The following is a 22817-nucleotide window of genomic DNA, read 5'->3' as shown; positions in this document are numbered from 1 at the left end:
TTAGAAATTTATTAAAAACATATGTCTTAATTTGCATTTTGTTATTTTAGCTATTCATTGGAACTTTTCCCTCCTTTTATTTTGTGAAACAATCGACGTTGCTTGAGCTGGATTTGTTTTAATTTATTTTCAAATTTTAGTCTGCATGTTTTTTTTTATGTCATAGATGATAAGATATATAAATGCTTTTCTTTTCCAAAAGGTTTTTACTGATTCTGGGCACTTTTCTTCGATATTTGCTTTTTTTAATACGGCAGAAGCTGTTGAGAACATTTCTTTGTCACATGGCGTGATCTGAACTATCCCTGCAAATCCAATTAAACACCTATTTTTATATGTAGCTAATCACTTTTTCTTATATATTAGACAAGATTTAAGAGATAAAGCATATCATTTATGATTTATGAATAATATGAGTTCTTTACCTTATTATGGCTCAAAAAAAATTTTTTTTTGATAACAATGTGAAAGTCTATGTAGTTGTTGGAATAACAAGTTACGTGTGACGACTTTGATTTTTCTTCATTACAAAAGTCTTCCAAGTCAACCTTCAAGTATAGCCCCAAAATTAACCCCATAAACAAGCTATCAGCAAGCACCACAAAATTTGTAAATATTGATAATTTGCTTCGAAAGCATTGTCCATTTATTTGTGTACATTTTGGCTTTATCTCTCTTTAATATCTACAGAAAAGTCTAAAAATTATTGAAGCGTGTTCTGAACGGTGACTTTGTATTTACAAGAGCCTACAAGTATATGGCCCTACAATCCATTTTTCACTCTCTCACGCCTCAACCACATCTCGTGAGCATTATATATATATATATATTGCTCATTCTCTGCTTTTGAACTTGTAGTCGAAGATACTGTCATTATAATGGCCTTTATCTGGAAGTTTTTCTATGCATTATTTGCATTGCTGTTTCTGTTACATACGACTTTCAGTTTGGCTAAAGGAGCAAAGTGCGTAGAGAATGAGAGAAAAGCTTTACTCTTATTCAAACAAGGAATCCTGCAAGACGACTCTGGAATGTTATCAACCTGGAGAGATGGAGATCATGAAGACTGCTGCAACTGGAAAGGAGTTCATTGCAGTAATGAAACAGGTCACATTCAATTCCTTAATCTTGGCGGTTCGTTTTCTTTGAGTGGTAAAATTAATATTACTTCATTGAGTGAATTGCATGATATGGAATATTTGGATCTCAATGGCAATGATTTCTATCCAAGTGAAATCCCAGAGTCCATAGGGTCCTTTACCAAGTTACGATATCTTGATCTCTCTTCTTCTGGTTTTGTTGGCACTATTCCTTATCAATTGGGAAAGCTTTCAAATTTAGTATGTCTTGATTTGAGTACCAATATATTGGTTGGAGATATCCCTTGGACGATTGGAAACCTTTCAAAGCTGCAACATCTCTATCTTGGAGATAATTCTCTTGGTGGAGTGATCCCTTTCCAGCTCGGGAATCTTTCCATGGTGCAAACACTAGAGCTTCGTGGTAATTCTCATCTCACATTTGATCAGCAGAACAATCATGATGCAAAGTGGCTATCTAAGCTTTCTTCGCTATCAAGTCTTGACTTGAGTTCTCTGAGTGATGTTGGCTATTCTCATCTCTGGCTACAATTGATTGGTGAACTGTCAAAACTTAGAGTTTTGCGACTAAGTGGATGTGGCATTTCTTATACCCATAATCCTTCTTCAACTACTTATCCTTCAAACTATTCCTCTTCTCTTGTTATCCTTGATCTCTCTAATAATAACTTGAACTCAACAACATTTCAATGGCCCTTCAATTTGAGCTCCAACCTTCAAGAGTTATATCTAAGTTATTGTAATCTTTCAAGTACTGATCTTCATTTTATATTTTCCAATTTTCAGCTTTCTTCCCTCATCATCCTTGACCTTTCTTACAATAACCTGATGTCACTAACGGCACTGAACTTCAGCTCAAATCTGCAAGTGCTTAATTTGCAAAAGTGTAGCCTTTTATCTGATAATCTTATTTTTACACCTTTCAATCCCAATCTTACTTCTCTTGTCCATCTCGATTTTTCTGATAATTTGTTGACGTCATCATCCATATTCCATTGCATTTCTAACTTCACCTTTAATCTTCATGAGATTGGACTTTATCAAAACTTGCTGGAGGGTCCCATTCCAGAAGGTTTTGGAAACATAATGAACTCTCTAGAAGTCCTTAATCTCTCTCAAAATAAGCTACGTGGTGAAATACCAACATCACTGGGGAATATATGCACTTTGAATCACTTGGATCTTTCACAAAATAACTTTGGTGGGGAGCTTTCAAGTTTCATCCAAAACACTTCCCTGTGCAATAGTCATCAGCTACGGTCACTGGATTTATCTGACAATCAAATAAAGGGCATGTCAACCAATTTCTCTGTTTTCTCCTTTTTGGAACATTTAGATCTCTCTTACAACCAATTAAAAGGAGAAGTACCTGAAAGCATCAAATTGCTATCTCAATTGAATGCTTTGTTGCTGAACGGGAACAATTTAGGAGGTGTAATAACTGAATCTCATTTCAACAAGCTCTCTAATTTGAAGAGGTTATCACTATCTGGCAATTCATTAGCCCTACAAATTAGCACTGGATGGATTGCCCCATTTCAGTTGCAACAGTTGGAAATGGGTTCTTGTATGTTGGGTCCTTATTTTCCTAATTGGCTCCATAATCAACACGAGTTAAAGACATTGGATATTTCTAATTGTGGGCTTTCAGGTTTCATACCAGAATGGTTTTGGCATCTAATACAAGATGTGGATGAAGTTCGTATCTCACAAAACAATTTTTTTGGTGAAATTCCAAATTTATCATTGAAGCTCAGTACTAGCCGACTAACATTGACATCAAACAACTTTGAAGGTACGGTTCCATCATTTTTTTCACAAGTACCAGCACTTGATCTTTCAGAAAACAAATTCTCAAATTTGGTCCCACTTCTATGTGATCAAATTGAAGACAATAAAGGCCTGAGCATTTTAGACATATCAAACAATAAATTAGAGGGGCATCTACCTGATTGTTGGAGCCATTTGAGCTCATTAAAGTTTGTTGATTTGAGCAATAATAACTTGTCCGGAGTGATGCCAACCTCTATGGGACGACTTGTGAAATTGGAGGCTTTGGCTTTAAGAAGCAACAACCTAGTTGGAGAACTTCCTTTTTCTTTGACAAATTGCTCCCGGTTATTGCTCTTAGATGTGTCTGAAAATAAGTTGTTAGGGTCAATACCTTCATGGATTGGAGAAAACCTTGGACAATTACAAGTTCTAAGCTTAAGAATGAATAATCTATATGGCAGAATACCTTTGCATCTTTGCCGCTTAGGCTATATTCGGCTCTTGGACCTATCTCATAACAATTTGTCCAATGAAATCCCATCATGTCTTAAAAATTTTACTGCTTTGGCAGATGATGACCGCATCAACTTACCTATTGCAGTAAGTTATCACTTATTTGGGCTCGGTATGAAAGGCTGGAGACTTACCGGTTTTGGTTTTGTATTCCATGTAAACTTGACATGGAAGGGTAAAGATGACTTGTTCAAGAGGCCAGAACAATTTCTTAAAAGCATTGATCTATCTAACAATGCTCTTACTGGTGAAATACCTAAAGAAGTTGTATCTTTATTGGGATTGGTTTCTTTGAATCTATCCAGAAACAAATTAAGTGGAAAAATTCCTCATGAGATTGGAAATCTAGGATCATTAGAATTCTTAGATTTGTCAAGAAACAGATTATCAGGTCCAATCCCTCCAAGTCTTGCTCATATTGATCGCCTAAGTGTATTAGACTTGTCAAACAATTGTCTTTATGGAAAAATCCCAAAAGGTACACAATTGCAGAGTTTTAATGCCTCAAGCTATGAGGGAAATCTTGATCTTTGTGGAGTGCCACTTGACAAAAAGTGCCTTGATGATGGAATGCCTACACCTCACGCATCTAATCATTATGAAGATAATGACAACGACTCATATTTCACTCAAGAATTTCACTTGAGCTTGGGATTGGGATTTGCTTTTGGATTTTGGGCCTTCCTCGGGCCATTGCTCTTCCATCGCACTTGGAGACGGACCTACTATACATTTGTAAGAAGAGTTACAGATAGAGTCCAGATCTTGATGGCCATTTTTGTGGCAAGGTACCTCACAAACAGATAGGTAATCATATAAAGTAATAATGTTTTCTTGCTTATCACACTGGTGACATTTTCAAAATATGTGACGGTATATCATGTTTCTTGCAGAATCTGCAACTTCTTTGGCTTGGTGTACGTAGGATCATCCTTGGTATTTAATAATTTGTGATTCCAAGTAGAAACCTTTGGTTGTATGAGTTTGCTATGTGATATGTAATCTACTCTTAATAATCTTCATCACTAGCATTATATTCAGTCGACCTATTGCTTTTCGATTGCCTTGTAAGTCTTTTCTGTTGTATAAAACTGTGGCTGATAGCTTGATGATTTGTATGAATGTTTGTCTATTCGGTTTTATGATTTCTATTGGATAAATGCCGGCACCCTATACAGAACTTGGTAGTTTAGCTTCTTACAATTTAAGTTTACTGTTTTAATTTTGATTCTATATATTCTTGCTTGCTGCTATTTTGTACTAAATTGTTGATTACAAGTATGCTCAAGGCAGCAGATATGAAATTCGTCAAATATTTATAAATGAAAGAAAATTAACCATTAGCCGCTTCGGGTTGAATTGATCATCTTGAGCCCTTGATGAAAAATCATATTGCTTGAAGACAAAAAGGAAAAAAAAAATGAAAGCCCATGATTTTTGGAAACAAAGACAAAAGAAAAATGAAATTATGAATATTTATTGTGGCATTGGGAAAAACAGATATTTTTTTTTAATATAATCTTATTATGTGCTACTAATTTTCATGTGAAGGATTGAGCATATAAGTCGCAATGGCAAGAAAAGCGGTAAGATGTACTTTCAAGTTTCAGCATAAATTTGTCAATTAAAGTCCGAATTCAACTTCAAAAGTGTAATAAAGTTGTTAATTATACTACAGTTTCGCAAGAATTAGAAACAATATTGGACCTTTTTTTGAAGCCTGTGAGGAACTCAGAATCCTTTAAAGCTGCTTAAGTTTGTTCAGTATATACATGCTAATTTGCGTTTTGCAATGTGAAGTTCCCAAAGAGGACTAGATATTCAGAAGTTCAGAGTCCCACATCGGTGATGAGTCATTATAGCTCGTACAGCGGAAGGCATATAAAAATGGAAGCAAGCCGGCCTTGCCCAGCACGCAGCCACGCAATGAGCACAGGGCAAACTGTTCTTTCGCCTTTTACTAAAGAAAGAATGCCGTGTGCTCGCTGCTTCAAGTGGCATACGCCTGCTTTTGGAAGGGTCCCATCTATGGGTGGGGTCCTACATTTCATCTATGAAGTTTTATGTTATTTTGTAATTTTAGAGTATTTTATTAAAATTGGTAAATTGGTAAATGATAAAAATTTGTTTCGAGGAAAAAAATTAAATAATGCTCGATGAAGATTTTCCTCCTAAAAAATATTTGGGAAAGAAATACTACAGGAGACAGTTTTTTTCCCTTCTTTTTAACCATACGGGAGCTTGTAATAAATTACTACAATGCTATCTCGGTTTTAAATATAAATCTTACATTTAAAACAAATTAGATCATATATTTAAGACAAAAAATATTAATAAATTAGAAGTCCTGTATGTTATGCGAAAAGAATATTGTGACATAAAAAAGAAAACTACCACTGTGTTCCTGTGCTTTAATTTTGTTAAATTTTCATGGTCTTCTATCCCCTTTATTAATTTTGTTAAAATGAACTTAATACTCTTAATTCCATCAGTCGATTGGCAACACAAATACTACCCTAATAAAAGTGATAAAAATAATAATAATAAAATTTTTATCTGATTTAAAAAACATGGAAAGGAACCCACTTCCTCAAAACAAAATACGCACAAGTGTGAGGGCAGGTGAATCAAAGAAGCACCAGGACATTAGACCCCATCAAAATTAACATGTTTGGGCTAGCTCATAGTCTTTTCGAATATTTTTCAAAATAAAGGAATTAACTTTTTGGACAAAACAGATATAAGAAATTAATTGATTTGAATAGAAATATAATTTATATATCCAAATTCCGAATCCAATTCACTTTCGGCCAACATTCCAATTAGATTTGTTTTTTTTTTTTGGTCGGGAACCCCCACTTTGGAGTTTATATCATGGCATCACATAATTTGGCAGCTCTCCTATGAAAAGTGATTTCCAATTAGATCTTGCTTTATTAATGTCTTGCACAAAAGTAGATCTTTTTTTTTTTTTTTTTTTTACCTGCACCAGATAAGTACTTGAGAAAATGTATTGTCTGCCAAAAATGTACAATTGATACGTGTTCATGTTGAAATATCCGATTGCAAATAAGGGTAATGTCCTTCCACAGTCATAAATTCAAATTTAAATAAACTAAAATAATCAAAACATTCATTGAAATAAAATTTATTGAATCTCAGTTCAAGGGCCACATTAAAGGATACCATCACAATCAAACTCAATTTCAAGATTCCCCACGAACGTTGACTAGAGGTTTGCAATTTTCATGCTAAGAAAAATAAATAAATAAATAAATGGTTAATAGAAATACTAATAATTAATAATTAAACAAAATCATGCCAACACTATTCCCAAAATATAATCACTATCACATATAACATTGCACATTCGGAAATGTAACAATAAATTGGATCAATCTATCCATCATATCATAATGGTACTACACGAGGTTTCGAGAATCATAGTCAAGCCTCTAATGTCAGAAAATAAGGATGGAAGAAGATTCAAACAAGACTATCAAATTTCCTGCTCTTTCTCAATATTAGCATGAGCTCTACTTTGAATATAAACTAAATTAGCTTGTAAAACACGACTCAAGAAAAAAAAAAATTTACACCTCAAATTTTTAGGGAAAATGACAAATAAAAAAAGTAGAATATATGATATTCCAATCTAGAAAACTAAGAAAATATAATGACAGAAAGGAAGTCATTCTTACATTAAAATTTTAAAATTCAGTGAAATAACAAAAATGTTCTTTATATTTTTTTTTATATAAAAAGCTTAGCCTCTCACCGACAGCCACAGTCGGGCACCGACACCGGTCGTCAGTGTGGTGGCTACCAGTGGAGTTTTTCGGTGATAGTTTTTTTTTTTTTTTTTGCATAGGAGAATATTGCAAGAAGTGGTGGAGGTGGGATTTGATCCCACAACTTCTTGGCCATTTGGACCAATAAAAAAAAAAAGATGACCATTGGGCCATTAAAAACTTTTTAATCTTGTAATGCAAACAAAATATAAGTTGACTCTTTTACTATGACTCCAGCCCGTGACAACAATTTACCTGAGGATAACAAGTCTTAATTGAGAAATAACAAGTCTAAATTTGATATTAACAAAGTAACTTTTCCTAATGCATAACAAGAAATAACATGTGCATTAATTAAAAATGACATTAATTTATTTGAAAATGACACGTCTTTACTGGAAAATGACAAGTTTAAACTTGATATTAACAAACAAACTTTTTCCTCATACATAACAAGAAATAACATGTACATTTCCAAATAAATTGTTGTCATTTTTTAACAAAGACATGTCTTTTTCAAATAAATTATGGTCATTTTTAATTAATAGACATGCTATTTCTTGTTATGTATCAAGAAAAAACACATTGTTAATCTTAAGTTTACACTTGTCATTTTTCAATAAAGATGTGTTATTTTTAGAGCCGGGAAAACGGGCCGAGCCCATCGGGCCGGCCCGTTTAGGCCCTGAAATTACGAGGGCCGGGCTTGATATTTTTCTCTTAAAATGAGAAACAAGCCCTGGAGGGCCGAGGGCTTAAAAGGGCCGGCCCTGGAGGGCCGCGGGCCGGCCCTTTTAAGCCCTTTTATAATTTTTTATTTTTTAAATTTTTTATATAATATTAATGTTATTAATTTTTTACATTGTTAATAATATTTCAAATATTTAGTTATTATTATCATTTTAAAATTAAATTTAGTTTTAGACAATAATTTATCCAATTAAATTTTTAAAAAATCGGTTAATTTAAACTTTAATAATGATTTGATTTATATTATATGCGTTGATATTTTTAAACTATATATATATTTGATAATAGAATATTTTTATACTTATATAACTTGTGATTCTATAATTTGAATTAGAAATTCATGAGTTTCAACAACAATGTTTCTCACATTAAAGTAAAATAATAGTTAGATTGCAAAATTCAAAAATAAAATTCTTATAAAAAAGAAAAACTTGATATTTTTGTTACGAAAGAAAAGCATACTTATGAAGAAAAGTAATTAATTATAGTGATGATGAAGTTTCAAAAGATTAATGATAGTGTTTATTTATTGCACAATTGCATTATAGATAAAACTTTTAGATATTGTTATCTTGTTAATGAATGTTTTAGATGTTCTTAGATATTGATGAATATTTATATATGATGATATTTTATATTTATGACTTAATTTTATTCATATTTATGTCTTTTATTAATAATTTCATTGGTTTATTTTTATATTTTTAAAAAAAATTGATAAATATAAAAAAATAGTATTTTTCCTTAAACGGGCCAAAAGCCCGCGGGCCGGCCCTGGCCCTGTAGCTTAAGGGCCGGGCTTAGCAAATTGGGGTATTTTTAAAATTTCAGCCCTGGAGGGCCGGCCCTTTTAAGCCCGCCAGCCCTGAAGGGCCGGCCCTGGAGGGCCGGGCCGGCCCTGATTCCCGGCTCTAGTTATTTTCAAATAAATTATAGTCATTTTTACTTAATGTATATGCTACTTCTTGTTATGTATAAGGACAAGTTGCTTTGTTAATTTTAAATTTGGACTTGTTATTTCTTAATTAAGACTTGTCATCCTTAGGTAAATTGTTGTCAAGGGCTGGAGTCACAGTAAAAAAGTCAATTTATATTTTCTTTTGCATTATAAAGCTAAGAAGTTTTTGATGGCACAATGGTCATCTTTCTTTTTGTTGGCTTAAATGGCCAAGGGATTGTGAGATCAAATCTCACCCCGCCACTTCTTGCAATATTCTCTCATGCCAAAAAAAAAACTGTTACAAAAAAAATCCATTGGTAGCCACCACACCAGGGTTGAACTTTCTTCAAAAAAAAAAAAGACAAAAAGTATTTTTGTCATTTTACTAAATTTCAAAATTCTAATTTGGAAAGGACTTCCCTCTTTGTTATTACATTTCCTTAACTTCCCAAATTGAAATATCATATATTCTACCTTCTTTATCTATCATTTTTTCAAATTTCTAAGGTGGCAGTAGCAAAAATTAAAAGACAGCCACCACACCTATGAATGAGACTCCCACATTTGAATTTGAAAACTATAATAAAGGAGTAAATCAAAAAAATTATTCTCTGAATTGCTGAACTTATATATATGGTACAAGAGCTGTGGAAAAGATTAAGCTACCTGCTAACTAGCTCTGAGAAGATCAGGGAAAAATGATAAAGCCCATGAATACAACAGACTCACTTATTCAATGTAATTGCACTTGGAAGGAACCTAACGCGGCCACGTTGTTTTAATTTGGATAAAGCTTCTTTCGGCTTACCAAGCAAGAGATCTACATAAATTGCAGTAAATGTCGCTTCTGGACTGTTTGGCAATATGGATAACGCCTGGGCAACTAATTGATGGGTTGGGTCTAACTCACCCTGCATTGCAGATAATGCTGCAAAATTTGCATAAATTATTCCATGCGCCTCTTCTGGCTTAAGAAAATCTTTACGTTACGAATTGTCAGATGAAGGAATGTTGGCTGGCGCAGATCCTGCAGTTCCATCTTCAAATTCAGCAGTTCTCTCCACCTGCCATTTCTTGCAGTTACCTCGACTGAAAGGCAATTCAATAGCACATCCCCCAGACAAATAAATTGATAAATGCTCGGCAGCTTCCTTTGGTCTATTTAGCAAGCAGAACGCCTCTGCTGAATAAACATGGCCTAGAAAGAGATAAATTCTAGAGCATTCCGGAAGTTCCAGAAGAGATGTTGCAACTGACAGTGCCTTAACAGGGTTGTCTAATTCCAATTCCACATATGCCAAGTTAGCAAGAGCTACCTGCTTAATCAATAAATTCTCTCTTCTGCAAATATCTTCATAACAGGACAGGGAGCTCTGAATGACCTCCTGATTAGTACCTCCCTTTTGCTCTTTCACGTCCCCCTTTGAATGAGCCTGACTTAGGGAGTGTTTGGATGAAATCAAATCATGGTTTAGAGAATAGTTTCTGGAAAATAGATTCTTGAAAAAATAGATTTTGTGAATAATAGATTTTGTGAAAAAGTGATTCTGATAAATGAGAGTGTTTGGATAGTTGTTATCAGAAGAACTTTTTATATATACAAATTTTACTAAAAAAAAGCATAAGTTAATATGATAATTACATAAAAGATAGATTTTGTAATATATTTTAATTTGAAAAAATAAAATTGTTAATAATATATTTTTTTACCAACATAATTAATAATATATAAAATAATATAATTAATATGTATATATATATTTATAAAATATAAGATTAAATATGTTTATAAAAAAATAATTGAGGAATGTTAAAATTATATTATCATTAAGATCAACTCTACAGGCACAATGATACTCTCCCATTTGAACCAGAAGCAGAATGAATTCACTTCTTCTAAAACCATGGTTTTGATCCAAAACCATGGTTTCTTTTTTTTCTGGGTGTTTGGCAAGTCTGAGACCCAAACCATGGTTTGACTCCCAAAACCATGGTTTTATATATTATCCAAACAGGCCCTTAAGCTTAATGCTAATGAAAACGCCTTGAAATCGAGTCCGAGTAAATTCTTATTATTTGAATTGTTGGATGACACATCACCTGAATGATTCTCGTCACTTAACAAATTGAAAGGCAAGCCAGACTTCAAATTATCCGTCTTGTTGGAATCGATCAAGTACAGGACATTTAACTGCAGGGCCAGAGACATTGATAAATTCAGCTGCACATCATTTTTGAGATGACAATCATCTCTGTCAAGCAACTCTGTACATCCATTTCTTGGAATCTCAATGTTCAGTACAAGTTGCCTCCATTTTCCCTTCCCGACAACATGAACTCCAACTCCCAATCTTGTTGGTAAAACACGGCTTGATTTAATTAGGCCCTCTTCCAAAGCCATCAGACAGCATTCAGCGAGCCGAAGCCACAGGAAAGGCTTATTGTAAAAGACCATACTAGACTTCTGAAAACAGCGAGCAGCAAGTAATGGCTTTCCACAAGCCAAGTACTGCATACCACAATTATATACTATAAGAAGAGCGTTATCCTGAGAGAAAGTGGGCAGCTTTAGCAGTTGGTTCTTCCCAAGGGATGAACAATAATTAGTCAATGCCTTAGAGAAAAACAAAGATGATGTCTGGTATTCCCAAGCTGATAGTAAATGCAACCAAGATAGTTGTGGAAAATGCTCGAAAATGCTGGGTCTGTCCTGTTGTTTGATACCATCAATAGCTTGATTGCTCTGCGGTGGTTATGACGAGCATATTCAAGCTGAGATTTCAAAAGAAGAGCCATTGAAGAATCTCTTCCGCGTGCAATGTTCATAGCGAGCTTCACTTCACGTTTGGCTAGCTTCAAATTCCTGGTTAGCAGCAAAAGTTCAACCGTGTAAAGTTGGAATTTAAGCTTCAACTCAACGTTAGAAAACCCATCAATCAATGGCCTTGATCGATCATTTGAGGATAAACCAGCTGGGCTGCTTAAATTCTGTCCACCAATATCCAGTATCATGGCTTCATAATCGAGGGCCTCTTCAGAAAAAGCACTAGACAGATTATTTTCAGATGCATTTGCGCTTGGCCCCAGATCAGAACTAGATGTACCTGCAGCTGATGGACCACAAGGGATTGATGAAGACGTGGTGATTAGGTTTGCAGATTGTTGCTGTGCCATGTTTCCATTGTCGCCTTGACTCGCATTACTAACACCAAATGCCCTTTCCAAATAAGACAGAACATCCCAATAAAACAGATTCCACCATCAGAACTTCGCACTTCTGAAAATCTAAATAGGAAAAAAAAAAAATTCTATAGGCCGTCATTCATTTTACGCCCAGAAAATATTTTTACTAACAAACGTACTTAGCTGATTATCAAAATCCCATCAAAATATGCTCATAATCTGGAATGTGAAGAAAAATTCTCCTAGCATATTCCTTTGTTTCTTCACAGTAACTCTGGGAATATTCATAACCCATATTATACACAATTATAAATACCATACCGAACAATGTTTAAAATATGTTTGTCATTTTTATGAATGATTACTCTCGTTATAATTGGTATGCTTGCTTGACGTTGACACAGTGGACACAAAATAAACTCACAAGTATATAAGTGATACTTATATCAGTATATTTCAAAAATGACAACTCAGTCTCACTGAATACTCAAATGTTCATATACCCACAGCACCTAACATATACAAGTCAGGGTCAACAGCTCATTAATAACACTTCTAGTCCCTGGTAATAATTGTGGGGGAAAAAAATATATATATATATATATATATATAAATGACAAAGGCTTCAACAAATGAACTAGTTTAATTATAAAATATAACTTACAGCTGATTTTGATGCATCACGGCAAGCAAGGCTGGCATCAAGCAGCAGCAGGCATACGTGTAAAACTTCAAAGAAACAAAACAAAATGCAGATGGCGCAAATTAGGACAAATCAAGTTTCGAAACCCTAAATATTAACCAATCTTCATTTGATTCATAGTTTGAGGGCAGATTGGAAACCAAAATGGACATCAATATCCTGACAGACTCGATGTGTGAGCAGAAAGATTGTCACCAATATTCTGGGACCTTGTCTTCTGCAATCATTCAATTCAAGATTCAATGAGAAAGATAATACTCAAGCCCCGTACAGCCGTGTTCCCTAGCTTAAAAGTACATTATTCAGGTCTCAGTATGCACAGGCGCATGTCCATCCATAAATATTACTCCCTCCGTTCTTTATTATAAGAGACGAATAACCGAATTACGTTAATAAAAAAAACAGTTAAAATTAGTTAAGAACAATCAATGTGTAAAAAATATAATTTTTTTTTCTCAAAAATGCCTTCATTACTAAGGAGAGAAAGCATGAGAGAAAACAATTAAATTATTGAAAGAAAGAAAAGTGAGAAGGAGAGAGAGTGAGTTGGAGACAATAAATATAGGTAAAATAGGAAATCAACACAAAAAAGTATAGACAACTTTTAAGTGTCTCTTATATATAAAAACATGCTATAAGCATCAAATGTCTCTTATAATAAGGAACGAAGGGAGTATATCATAAAACTAAAAACCACATAAGAGAGAATTTAATAGTTAATGGTTGGCATAAATACTTATGTACATCAGCCAACCGGATATTAGAATTTTCCCATCTCTACAGCTCTCCTATTCAAACGAAAGAAGTCTACTCCAAGTCTAAGATTTACAGTCATGTGAAGCAGCCAGCTAATTAAGATCAATTTAGACCAAGGTATATGGTAAAATTTTAGACATGCATCCTCCCATTTTCAACCAAGTTCCTGTACAGAAATTTCAAAGCTTCCTGCCCAAAACAAAAAGAAAAATGCATTCACCTGCAGATTGCGTAAAGGCTGATAGACTGCTGATATTCTGAGCAGGCCCATTTTTGAGTTTGCAGAATTGAAAATTTAACCCAAAGCTATCACCATATTAATTTGTCGTTATCAATTTTAATTTGGTAATGACATAAACATAATTATATACCCTTTCTCACCTGGTGCTAGGAAAACCACAAAATAAAACCACTGTTAAAACTCACTTTTCCCCAGGGGAAAAATCCTAACATCCCAAACTAAAAAAGAAAAGAAACAAATTAATGTCACTGGCGAGCCAACCAACCCAAAAAGAAAAATATGGAAAAATAAAAAAGAAAATGACAACAAAGCCAACACTTCCAAGTAAAGCACAAGGAGAGAATGAAGAAAATGAGGAAGAAGAGGAGGAGATAGCTTACCTTCACGCAATTAAGCACTTCAAGCAACTTCTGGGGATTCAAGGAACCATCTTGGAAGGATTTCGTAATTGCAATATTATGAAGGACCTGAAATATTAGCATTTAAATTTAAAATCTTATAGATTTGGAGAATAGCAAAGCGGACTTCGTGGGTTGTACTGACCCATGATCCCAACATGATGGTCCACCTGAATTGTATGAAACAGGCTGGGATATGAATGATAACAAATCTTACTACTAGCAGTACTATTGCCTACAGCCAATCTAATAGCAATGAGAAATTAAGATATAACTCCCAAGAAAAGAGACAATGGATTCTTGATGACTACAGCACAGAGGGCAGCTCCAAGCATTCTAAAACAATTTCACTCGCATTTCACCCAAGAATTTTACTTGAGCTTGGGATTTGGGTTTGCTTTTGGATTTAGGGCCTTCCTTGGGCCTTTACTCTTTAATCGCATTTGGAGGCAAACCTACTACACATTTATAAGAAAAATTACAGACAGGGTCCAAACCATGGTGGCCATTGGCAAGGTACCTCACCAATATATTGATAGGTAATCATGTAAAGTAATCATGTTTCTTTCTAAACACATTAAAAATATTTTCTGAATGCTTAACGCACTGTCGTGTTTCTTGCAGGATTTGTAACTTTTTTGGCTTGTTGTATGTAGGATCATCCTCGATAGTTAATATTTTGTGATCCAAGTAAAAACCTATAGCTATATGTAATATAATTTTACTTTCAATAATCTTCATTGCTAGCATTCAATCGAACTGTTTAAGTTTTTATGTTCTATACAAAGTATGATTTGTGTGTTCATTTATATGATTTTTTTCGGACATAAAGAGAAACCGAATACACTTTGGTACGTTAAAATATAGGCATACTGCAAGTTTAAAGGCATATAGTTCGCATAACAAAAGCATATAAAGGAGAAAGCAGGCCAATGTTAGCCACGCACTGAGCACAGAGCGAACTGTTCTTTTTCCTTTTACTAAAGAATACTGTGTACTCGTTCAAGTGGCATGCGCCTCTTTTTTCTTTGGGGGGGGGGGGGGGTCCCGTACCTCTCTTGGTGGGTTGCTACGTTTAAGTCATATCATAGGTATTTTATTACATAATAACCGGCATAATAATTTACAGCTTCGTTTTGTTTCTAAAGAAAAAAACACTAAATAATTTTGCCGTCAGGGTTATGTTTGTAGCGTTGTAGGTTGAATAGTTTAGTATTTGCGGGTCTCCCTTTTAGTAATTGATGCTTAGTCTTTAAAGATTTTTTGAAAGATATACTATTAGAAACAGTTTCCCCCCCCCCCCTCTCTCTATGCCCAATACTGCAGAAAAAACGTAAGCTAGGGGAGATTATAATAAATTAATGTAATACTGTCTTTACTCCTTAATATAAAAGCCAGTTACATCGGAAAAAAAAAGAGTTAACTAGAAAGTTAAATTTGATTCTAAATATGGTACCTCAATTTATTTTATCTTTTTTTTTAAATAACATTCCTATTTATTGTAAGGGATTCCTACGAAAAAGTAGTCCGAACTACACATTATAAAAAAAAGTAATTTAAAAAAATCAACACATTTATTACAAACAATCAGTTCAACTAATTTATTTAATTTTTAGTAATAAATTAGAAGTACCATATGTTGTGTGAAATGAATATTGTGATATACAAAATGAAACTACTGCTCTCTGTCTGTGCTTGTGCTTTAGTCTTGTTTTTAATCTTCTTCATGGTTTTCTATATCTAAATCAAAAAACTTATTCTCCGAATGGCTGAACTTGTGTGTGTGTGTGGGGTACAAAAGATGTGGAAAAGATTAAGCTACCTGCTGCAACTTAGAACTGAGAAGAAGACCAGGGGAAAAAACATGATAAAGCCCAGGAAAGATTAAGCTGCCTGCTGCAACATAAAAAATTTAACTCTGTTGAACACAATAAAAGAAACATGTGAGACAAAATGCATAACATATTTTTTTCTTTAATATTTTTTTAGATGAATATATAAAAGTATCTATGAACTTATATCAAAAGTGCATCTACCGTCAATACTATAACTTTTTTGAATGTATAAAAGTACTTATAAACTTCAAAAATGGGAGCAAAAATAACGCCTCGGTCAATCCCTGTTATGTTGACTGTTAGGGAGGGAGAGTTTGACTAAAAATGTCTCTCGGTCCTTCTTTCTCTCTCGATCCCTCTACCCTTCATCTGGCAACTCTCCCACGTTTGAACCAGATCCAAGCATCGGCTGCCGGTAATGAACCCGTCCAAACTAGGCTCACGTTTAACGTTCCAAAATAATTCGAGAAATTATGAGATTTTTAGGCTCGTATCTGAACCGAGTAAGCAAATTTGCTCTTCATCAATGGATCGGCGTCCTCATCATCATTCAAGTGTTTTCCAAAGGAAACATCTCCCAGGATTCATATCTAAATCACGGTACTCATTTTCCGCACACTCTTCCTGTCCTTGTTTTTTCTATTCCATATTCCTTTACCAGAGCCTTCATCTGATAAGCCAAACAATGAGAGCCGGAACAAGAGCAATATACTGGTCTGATCCATGAATGACTTGAACAGGAGGATTTTGAGAGAACTAACATCTATTTTAGTTCTTCATTTGTCAAAATTGATTTCAGTTTGCAAAACCCATTTTTCTCGTCATCGCTCTATCCTTTCTTTTATCTGGATGAATCATCTATTTATCCGAGAGTCATAACTCTTGAAAATATTCAATCAAAGGTTATGGATAGAGTGATAACTGGATTTCATCTTCACTCATCCAAAATACTCTCGGGCTTTCAAAAGTTCTTTGATTATTCCTTTATTCCTTAGATGCTGTTACTACTTTCTTGCTCCAGTATTTTGCTGACGCTTGTTGAGAAACTGAGAGTGCGTTTGGTATGAGTGCATTTTAATTATTTTTTCTTGTTTAGCAACAAATAAATTTTAGCAGGAAAGGAAAAAAAATTTTAAAATTTTTCTCCCCTCTCCTCCTCAACCTCCCCTCTAAAATTGGGAGGATTTGGAGAAAAAGGATAATATTTTGTCATGTTGTGACTATTATGTCCATATTTATTTTTAATATCTCTATACTATCCTAAATTATATTTTTCTTGTTTTCAGATGCTGCTCTCTTTTTTGCATGTAAATGTAAAATTTGAAAAGATAAAATGAACAATTCAATGAATAAAGTTTTGAGGATTTAAATTTTGACATATATAATTTTATATGTCAAAATTTACATCCTCAAAGCTTTGTAGCCATAAAGATAAAAATAGATGAAAACGAAGTCCCATGTCTAATGAGTTTATTTGTTTGACTAAATATTTCATTCAAAGATAGGATACAGTACAAATTATGGCTAAATATTACTTCAGTCTTCTTTTCAATAATACTTCACGCTCTAGAATATATTGGAATTTTGGTATAAGTATTCTTCAATATATTAAATGTTATTTACAATTCTATTTTATTAAACATTCTATAAAATTTGAAAAAAATAATCTTAAATAAAATAAGGGCAAAATTATCTATGTCAAAATATTTTTTCCTTCCCTCCCCTCATGAACCAAATAAAGTAATATTAAAAATCCTCTCCTCCCTTCTATTTTTATAAATTTAAATAAGATAATATTAAAATCCTTTCACTCTCCTCCTCTTTCCTTCCCTTCATTAAAATCCCTCCCCTTCTTTTCCTCTTATTGAGCCGAGCCAAATAGACTTTTACTGAAGGGGGATTTTTTTTTCTCTTTATATATATATATATATATATATATATAATGGCTTCTGAGATGCTTTTTTGGTTTTTCGCCGTTCTTTATCTTGGTGCTGCACAGGAAGATGGACCGACGTTATTTCAGTAAGAGCCGCCCGGCGTCCAGCCTCGGAGATGCCAGAGGGTGTTTTTAACCTTTTTTAGTAGGGGATATTCTTGTACTTTCACATTATAAGCTGCACTTGAATACCAGCTGGCAAAAGCCTGAGAAAAGAAACGGATGTTAACTCTCAACTCTCGTTAACCGAAATGTCATTTTTCTCCTATTTCTATTTCTAAAGTTTATGGATATTTTTGTACTTCTAAAAAAATTATCGTGGTGAGTGTACTTTTAATATAAGTTTATAGATATTTTTGTATATTTACCCGATCTTTTTTTATAAGGATAAACATGAAAAATTTTATCAATTTAATAGACTCCTAGTATGCGAGAATGGAGTACAAATGAGTGGTATGAATACTTGTTTAATGTTTTGTTTAACAATCTATAATATGGAAAATGCTGCTCAGGCTTGAAGTATTTGCGGCTTTGAGGCTAAAAAGCATGAGATGTACGACTTTTATGCTTGTTGATTAACTGCCCCCAGTGACCCTCTCTTGTTGGAACCCTGCGAAACATTTTCCTATTAGTACCTTCCACTTTCCCACAATCCTGGAGGAAGAAGGGCGTGAAACTGATAACCAGATCGGGCCGGTTGTGTTGGCCCAAAAACGAGCGGCCCAGTTACTTGCTTGGTCCGGTCAAGCCTCCATCCCAATGCGAAAACAACCCGCTGCGACTCGGGAGTGACTCGGTCGTAACCCAGATAAGACGAGTTACCAATTCAATTTTTTAAGCTCCCAGGTGTTGGAAATGCCAGGTATTTAAAACAAAAAAGATACCATCAGAAAAATAAAAAAGAAGAGTTAAATGAATGGAGAGAGACGAAAATGAACTAAGAAAAAGGAAAAACCAGTCAAACTCTTAGCCTAATCATCGATCTTGAGCCATTGTTTTGTTCGTGGTGAACACCAGAGCCCCTCCCTAATTTCTTCCACTTTCTCAATCCAACCAGATCTGCAAGAGAGCCCGAGATTTGTAGATTTCAAAGCCTGGAATTGAAAGTAATGTACTAAGAAGTTAATGTATCATATATAGCCCTTCATTTGAAATGGATGGTTATAATTTATTTACTTTTAATTAAAAGAAGATGATTCAATGGTTATATGTCACGTCGTCTTATCTTACAGTTTTCGACAGAAGCTCATTTTCACCCTTCCACGTTTTCTTTTTTCAGGTCCTAAGCCATTTTAAAATTTAAAACTCATTATTATTATTATTGTTGTTATTATTATATACTCCATTAGTGCCAACTGCAGGGTATGGACTATGGAGGATTTTTTTCCTAATATAAAATTATGTTATGTTTTTTTTTCCAACAAAATTATTAATTATGGAAATTATATAGTTGTCTACTTATTTTTTTTTTTTGGTTGGAAATGCTTATTTACATTTCTTTTATAATTATATTTTATATCTTAATGCTTTCAGTTTTATTCTTATCATTTTAAAAGAATATTTTAATCATGACTTGTCTAACCCCAAGTTGACTCCAATTTAAGTCACTGACTATTGAAACACTATCTCGACCAGATTACTGATTGGTCTAGTTTTTAATACCTCCAATATAACATAACTCATTTAACTAATGTAAAGTTTGATTTAACTCATTTTAAGTGTTTTTATGCTGTATAAGTATGTGAAAAGAGTTTTGTTTTTCACTACATAAAAATACTTGTTAAAGTGTTTTTTTAGGGTTTTCCAAACAAAGCTTTCAATTTTTTCACAAAACGATGTCGCTCAAATTAAAGCAGAGGAAGGCAGCATATGGGAAGGTTATTAGGGGAGAGAAACTGGATACCATAGCTCTTTCACACCCTCTCACATCACATTAATTTTTGTCATTTTCTTCATCTTTCTTCTTTCCTCAGCCCTAAAGCTTTCGTCATTCCTAAATTCCTGCAAATGTAATAAAATTACTTTTTTTTTTTTTTGGGGTTAAGCTAGGATATCTACCGTAAATAAGAGTAATGGCTAATTTCCTTACACTATGGGCTTCTCAAAAGGTCTTTAGTATTTAATGTGTCATATCATTAAGCTAACATAACCCTATTTTATCTATATTAAAATATTGATTAAACAATCCTTCCACAGTTATAAATTCAAATTTAAATAAACTAAAAGTAGTTAAAAGACGCATTGAAATTAAATTTATTAAATCTCAGTTGATCAAGAACTTCTAAATTAAAGAATACCATCACAATCAAATTCAATTTCAACAACCCACACGAACGTTGACTAGAGGTTTGCACCATTCATACTAGGAAAAAAAATAAATAGCCAATAAAAATGTTAATAATTAAATGTGATCATGCTAACATTATAACCAAAATGCCATTTTGTACCAATAATCATTTCACTATTACATATAGCACCGCAAACTGGGAAATGTAACAAAATGGGAAGGTTAGTGGAGAGAAACGGTATGCCATTTTCACACCCTCTCACATCACAAGCTAATCTTTGCCATTCTCTTTATATTTCTTCTTTCTTCAGCTCTGAGGCTTTCATCTTCTTTTTTCCTTCTTCCATTTTCTCCATAGCTAACAAAAGAGGCAAACTCATATTTGTGCCTTTCGTCTTCTTCTTTCCTTTTTCCATTTTCTCCATTCTGCTGGCTTACAAACTCGCATGAGAAAATGGAAATGGACATTTAATGGCAGCCTTCCTTTCATCTTTCCCCTTTACTTTCCCAGATTCCATTCATATGCATCTTCTTTCCCTTTTGTGTGACTAATATTTACTTCTTTTTGTTTTTACGCATTTAATACTTTTCTTATTCATACGATCTCATGATCCAATACGGAAGTGGCTGCTAAAATAGAGCATCGAATTGATAATTCTTTACTTCTGAGTTTGTATTGAAGATATCGTCACTGTAATGGGCTTTACGTGAAGTTTCTCCATGCATTATGTACATGGCAGATCTTGTTACATACAAGTTTGAGTTTCTGTTGCTTGTTATCAGATGGAGATCTTGAATATGACCACTCACATTTCCCTCAAGAATCTCACTTGAGCTTCAGACAGGGATTTGCTTTTGAATTTTGGGCGGCCTTCCCGGTCTTCCTTAGGCCATTGCTCTTCAGTCGCACTTGTAGACAAACCTTCTATCGGTTTGCAAGAAGAGTAACAGACAGAATCCAGATCACTTAGTGGCCGGCAACGTACCTAACCAATAGATTGGCAATGATACATGCAGTAATCTTGTTTCTTTCTTAATGCCCTAAAAACATATTATCTTAATGCAAAACACACTATCATGTTTCTTGCAGGATCTGTACTTCTTTGGCTTGGTCAACGTAGGATCATCCTTTTTAGTTAATATTTTGTGATGCAGGCTTAGTAACAACTGTATGTTGGATGGATTTGCTATGTGATATATAATATAATGTTACTTTCAACGATCTTCATTACCGGCATTTGATCATACAATTTTTTTTTTTTTGGTTGTTGTAAGCTTGATGGTTTGCATGATCTATGTGTTCAATTATATGTTTCTATTGGATACAAAGAGAAGCCGAATAAACTTGGTAGGTCAAATAGGGGCACACTGTGAAACGAACTAGGTTGCTTGGCTTCTAATAATTTATGTTTACTGTTTTAATTTTGATTCTGTATATACTTGCTAGTTGCTGTTTTATACTAGATTGATAATTACAAGTATGCTTGAGGCAGAAATGAAATTTGTCAAATATTTATGTATGAAAGAAAATTAACCATTAGCCGTTTTATATTGATTTGATCATCTTGAGCCATTGATGAAAAACCATTATGCTAGAAGAAGGAAAATTGAAGCCCATGATGTTTGGAACCAGAAAAAAATGAAAATGAAATTGTGAATATTCATCGAAGCATGCAAAAAAACAGAGTTTTAATAATCTTAATGTGTGCTACAAATTTTCATATGAAGGATTTGAGGATATAAGTAGAAATGGCAAGATGAGCCGCAAGATATACTTTTTCGACCTATGCAAAAGGAAGGACTAGGCCAGTGGGAATAAATAATAAATCACCGGCACAAACTTGTTAGCGGAAGTCCGAATTCAACTTCAAAGTTGTAATAGAGTTGTTAATTATGCTTTAGCTTCCCAAGAATTATATGGTATGGACAAAAACGATATTGGACTTTTTTTATTAGGCCTGTATGAAGGAACTGAAAATCTTTTAAACATGCTTAAGTTTGTTCAGTATATATGCTCTGTTTTTTCATAATAATAACCCTTTGGGCCACACGACATCTAGTGCTTTTTCTGGATCCTATTACTAGGTATCCAAGCAATCAGCTAATCGGATCGAGCTTTGTAGGACCACTTTTAACACTGAAAACTAGTTGGAAAGATACGGAACTTTTAAGTTCTGCTATGGCAGCAAACTTAATATGGATGACTTTTCTGTTGTTTCGCTTAACAATCCATGATCTATAATCTATCAAAATTCTGGAAAATACTGCTCTGAGCCTCTGACCTTGAAGTCTTTTCTGCTTCAAGGCTTAAGTGCACGAGGTATAATATTCTTATACGAATTTTAGACAGTACCCAGTGATTCTTCCTTGCTAGAACTCTTCTCTGAAACTTCTCCCCACCCTGCTGGAGAAAGAAGAGTGAGAACGTGAAGCTTTCATCTCAAAATTAAACAGTACCCTCTCACATTATTACATACTAAATTTTGCCTGTTTTTCTGTAGTGTTTCACATATCCTAATATTTGCCGTTCTCTCTATCTCTCTTATTTCTTCAGCTGTGTTGGCTTTCGCGTTCTTCTTTTCTGCTACGTACCATTCTCTCCATTCTGCTA

At 33.9% G+C, this 22817-nt stretch overlaps 1 protein-coding gene, 1 non-coding gene and 2 pseudogenes across 2 annotated transcripts; 3 read left to right on the top strand and 1 right to left on the bottom strand.

Annotated features, from left to right (window-relative positions):
• The first annotated feature begins 878 nt into the window (after positions 1-878).
• LOC114725033 (receptor-like protein EIX1) lies at positions 879-4193 on the top strand. The gene has a single exon (XM_028911489.1). It carries the CDS (start codon positions 879-881, stop codon positions 4191-4193), a length of 3315 nt encoding a protein of 1104 aa, XP_028767322.1.
• Positions 4194-5303: 1110 nt separating this feature from the next.
• LOC114725041 (uncharacterized) lies at positions 5304-5425 on the top strand (annotated as a pseudogene).
• A 4167-nt stretch (positions 5426-9592) lies between these two features.
• On the bottom strand, positions 9593-14308 carry LOC114725032 (CCR4-NOT transcription complex subunit 10-like; annotated as a pseudogene).
• A 777-nt stretch (positions 14309-15085) lies between these two features.
• On the top strand, positions 15086-15200 carry LOC114725043 (U5 spliceosomal RNA). Its single transcript, XR_003738379.1, has one exon. It is a non-coding gene; the product is annotated as a U5 spliceosomal RNA (small nuclear RNA).
• Positions 15201-22817: the final 7617 nt, after the last annotated feature.

The sequence above is a fragment of the Neltuma alba genome, unplaced genomic scaffold, assembly GCF_004799145.2.
Source record: "Neltuma alba isolate B1F8T4 unplaced genomic scaffold, ASM479914v2 tig00012214_pilon, whole genome shotgun sequence".
In the NCBI taxonomy this organism is placed as follows: domain Eukaryota; kingdom Viridiplantae; phylum Streptophyta; class Magnoliopsida; order Fabales; family Fabaceae; genus Neltuma; species Neltuma alba.
This window is presented reverse-complemented; position numbering and strand designations above follow the sequence as displayed.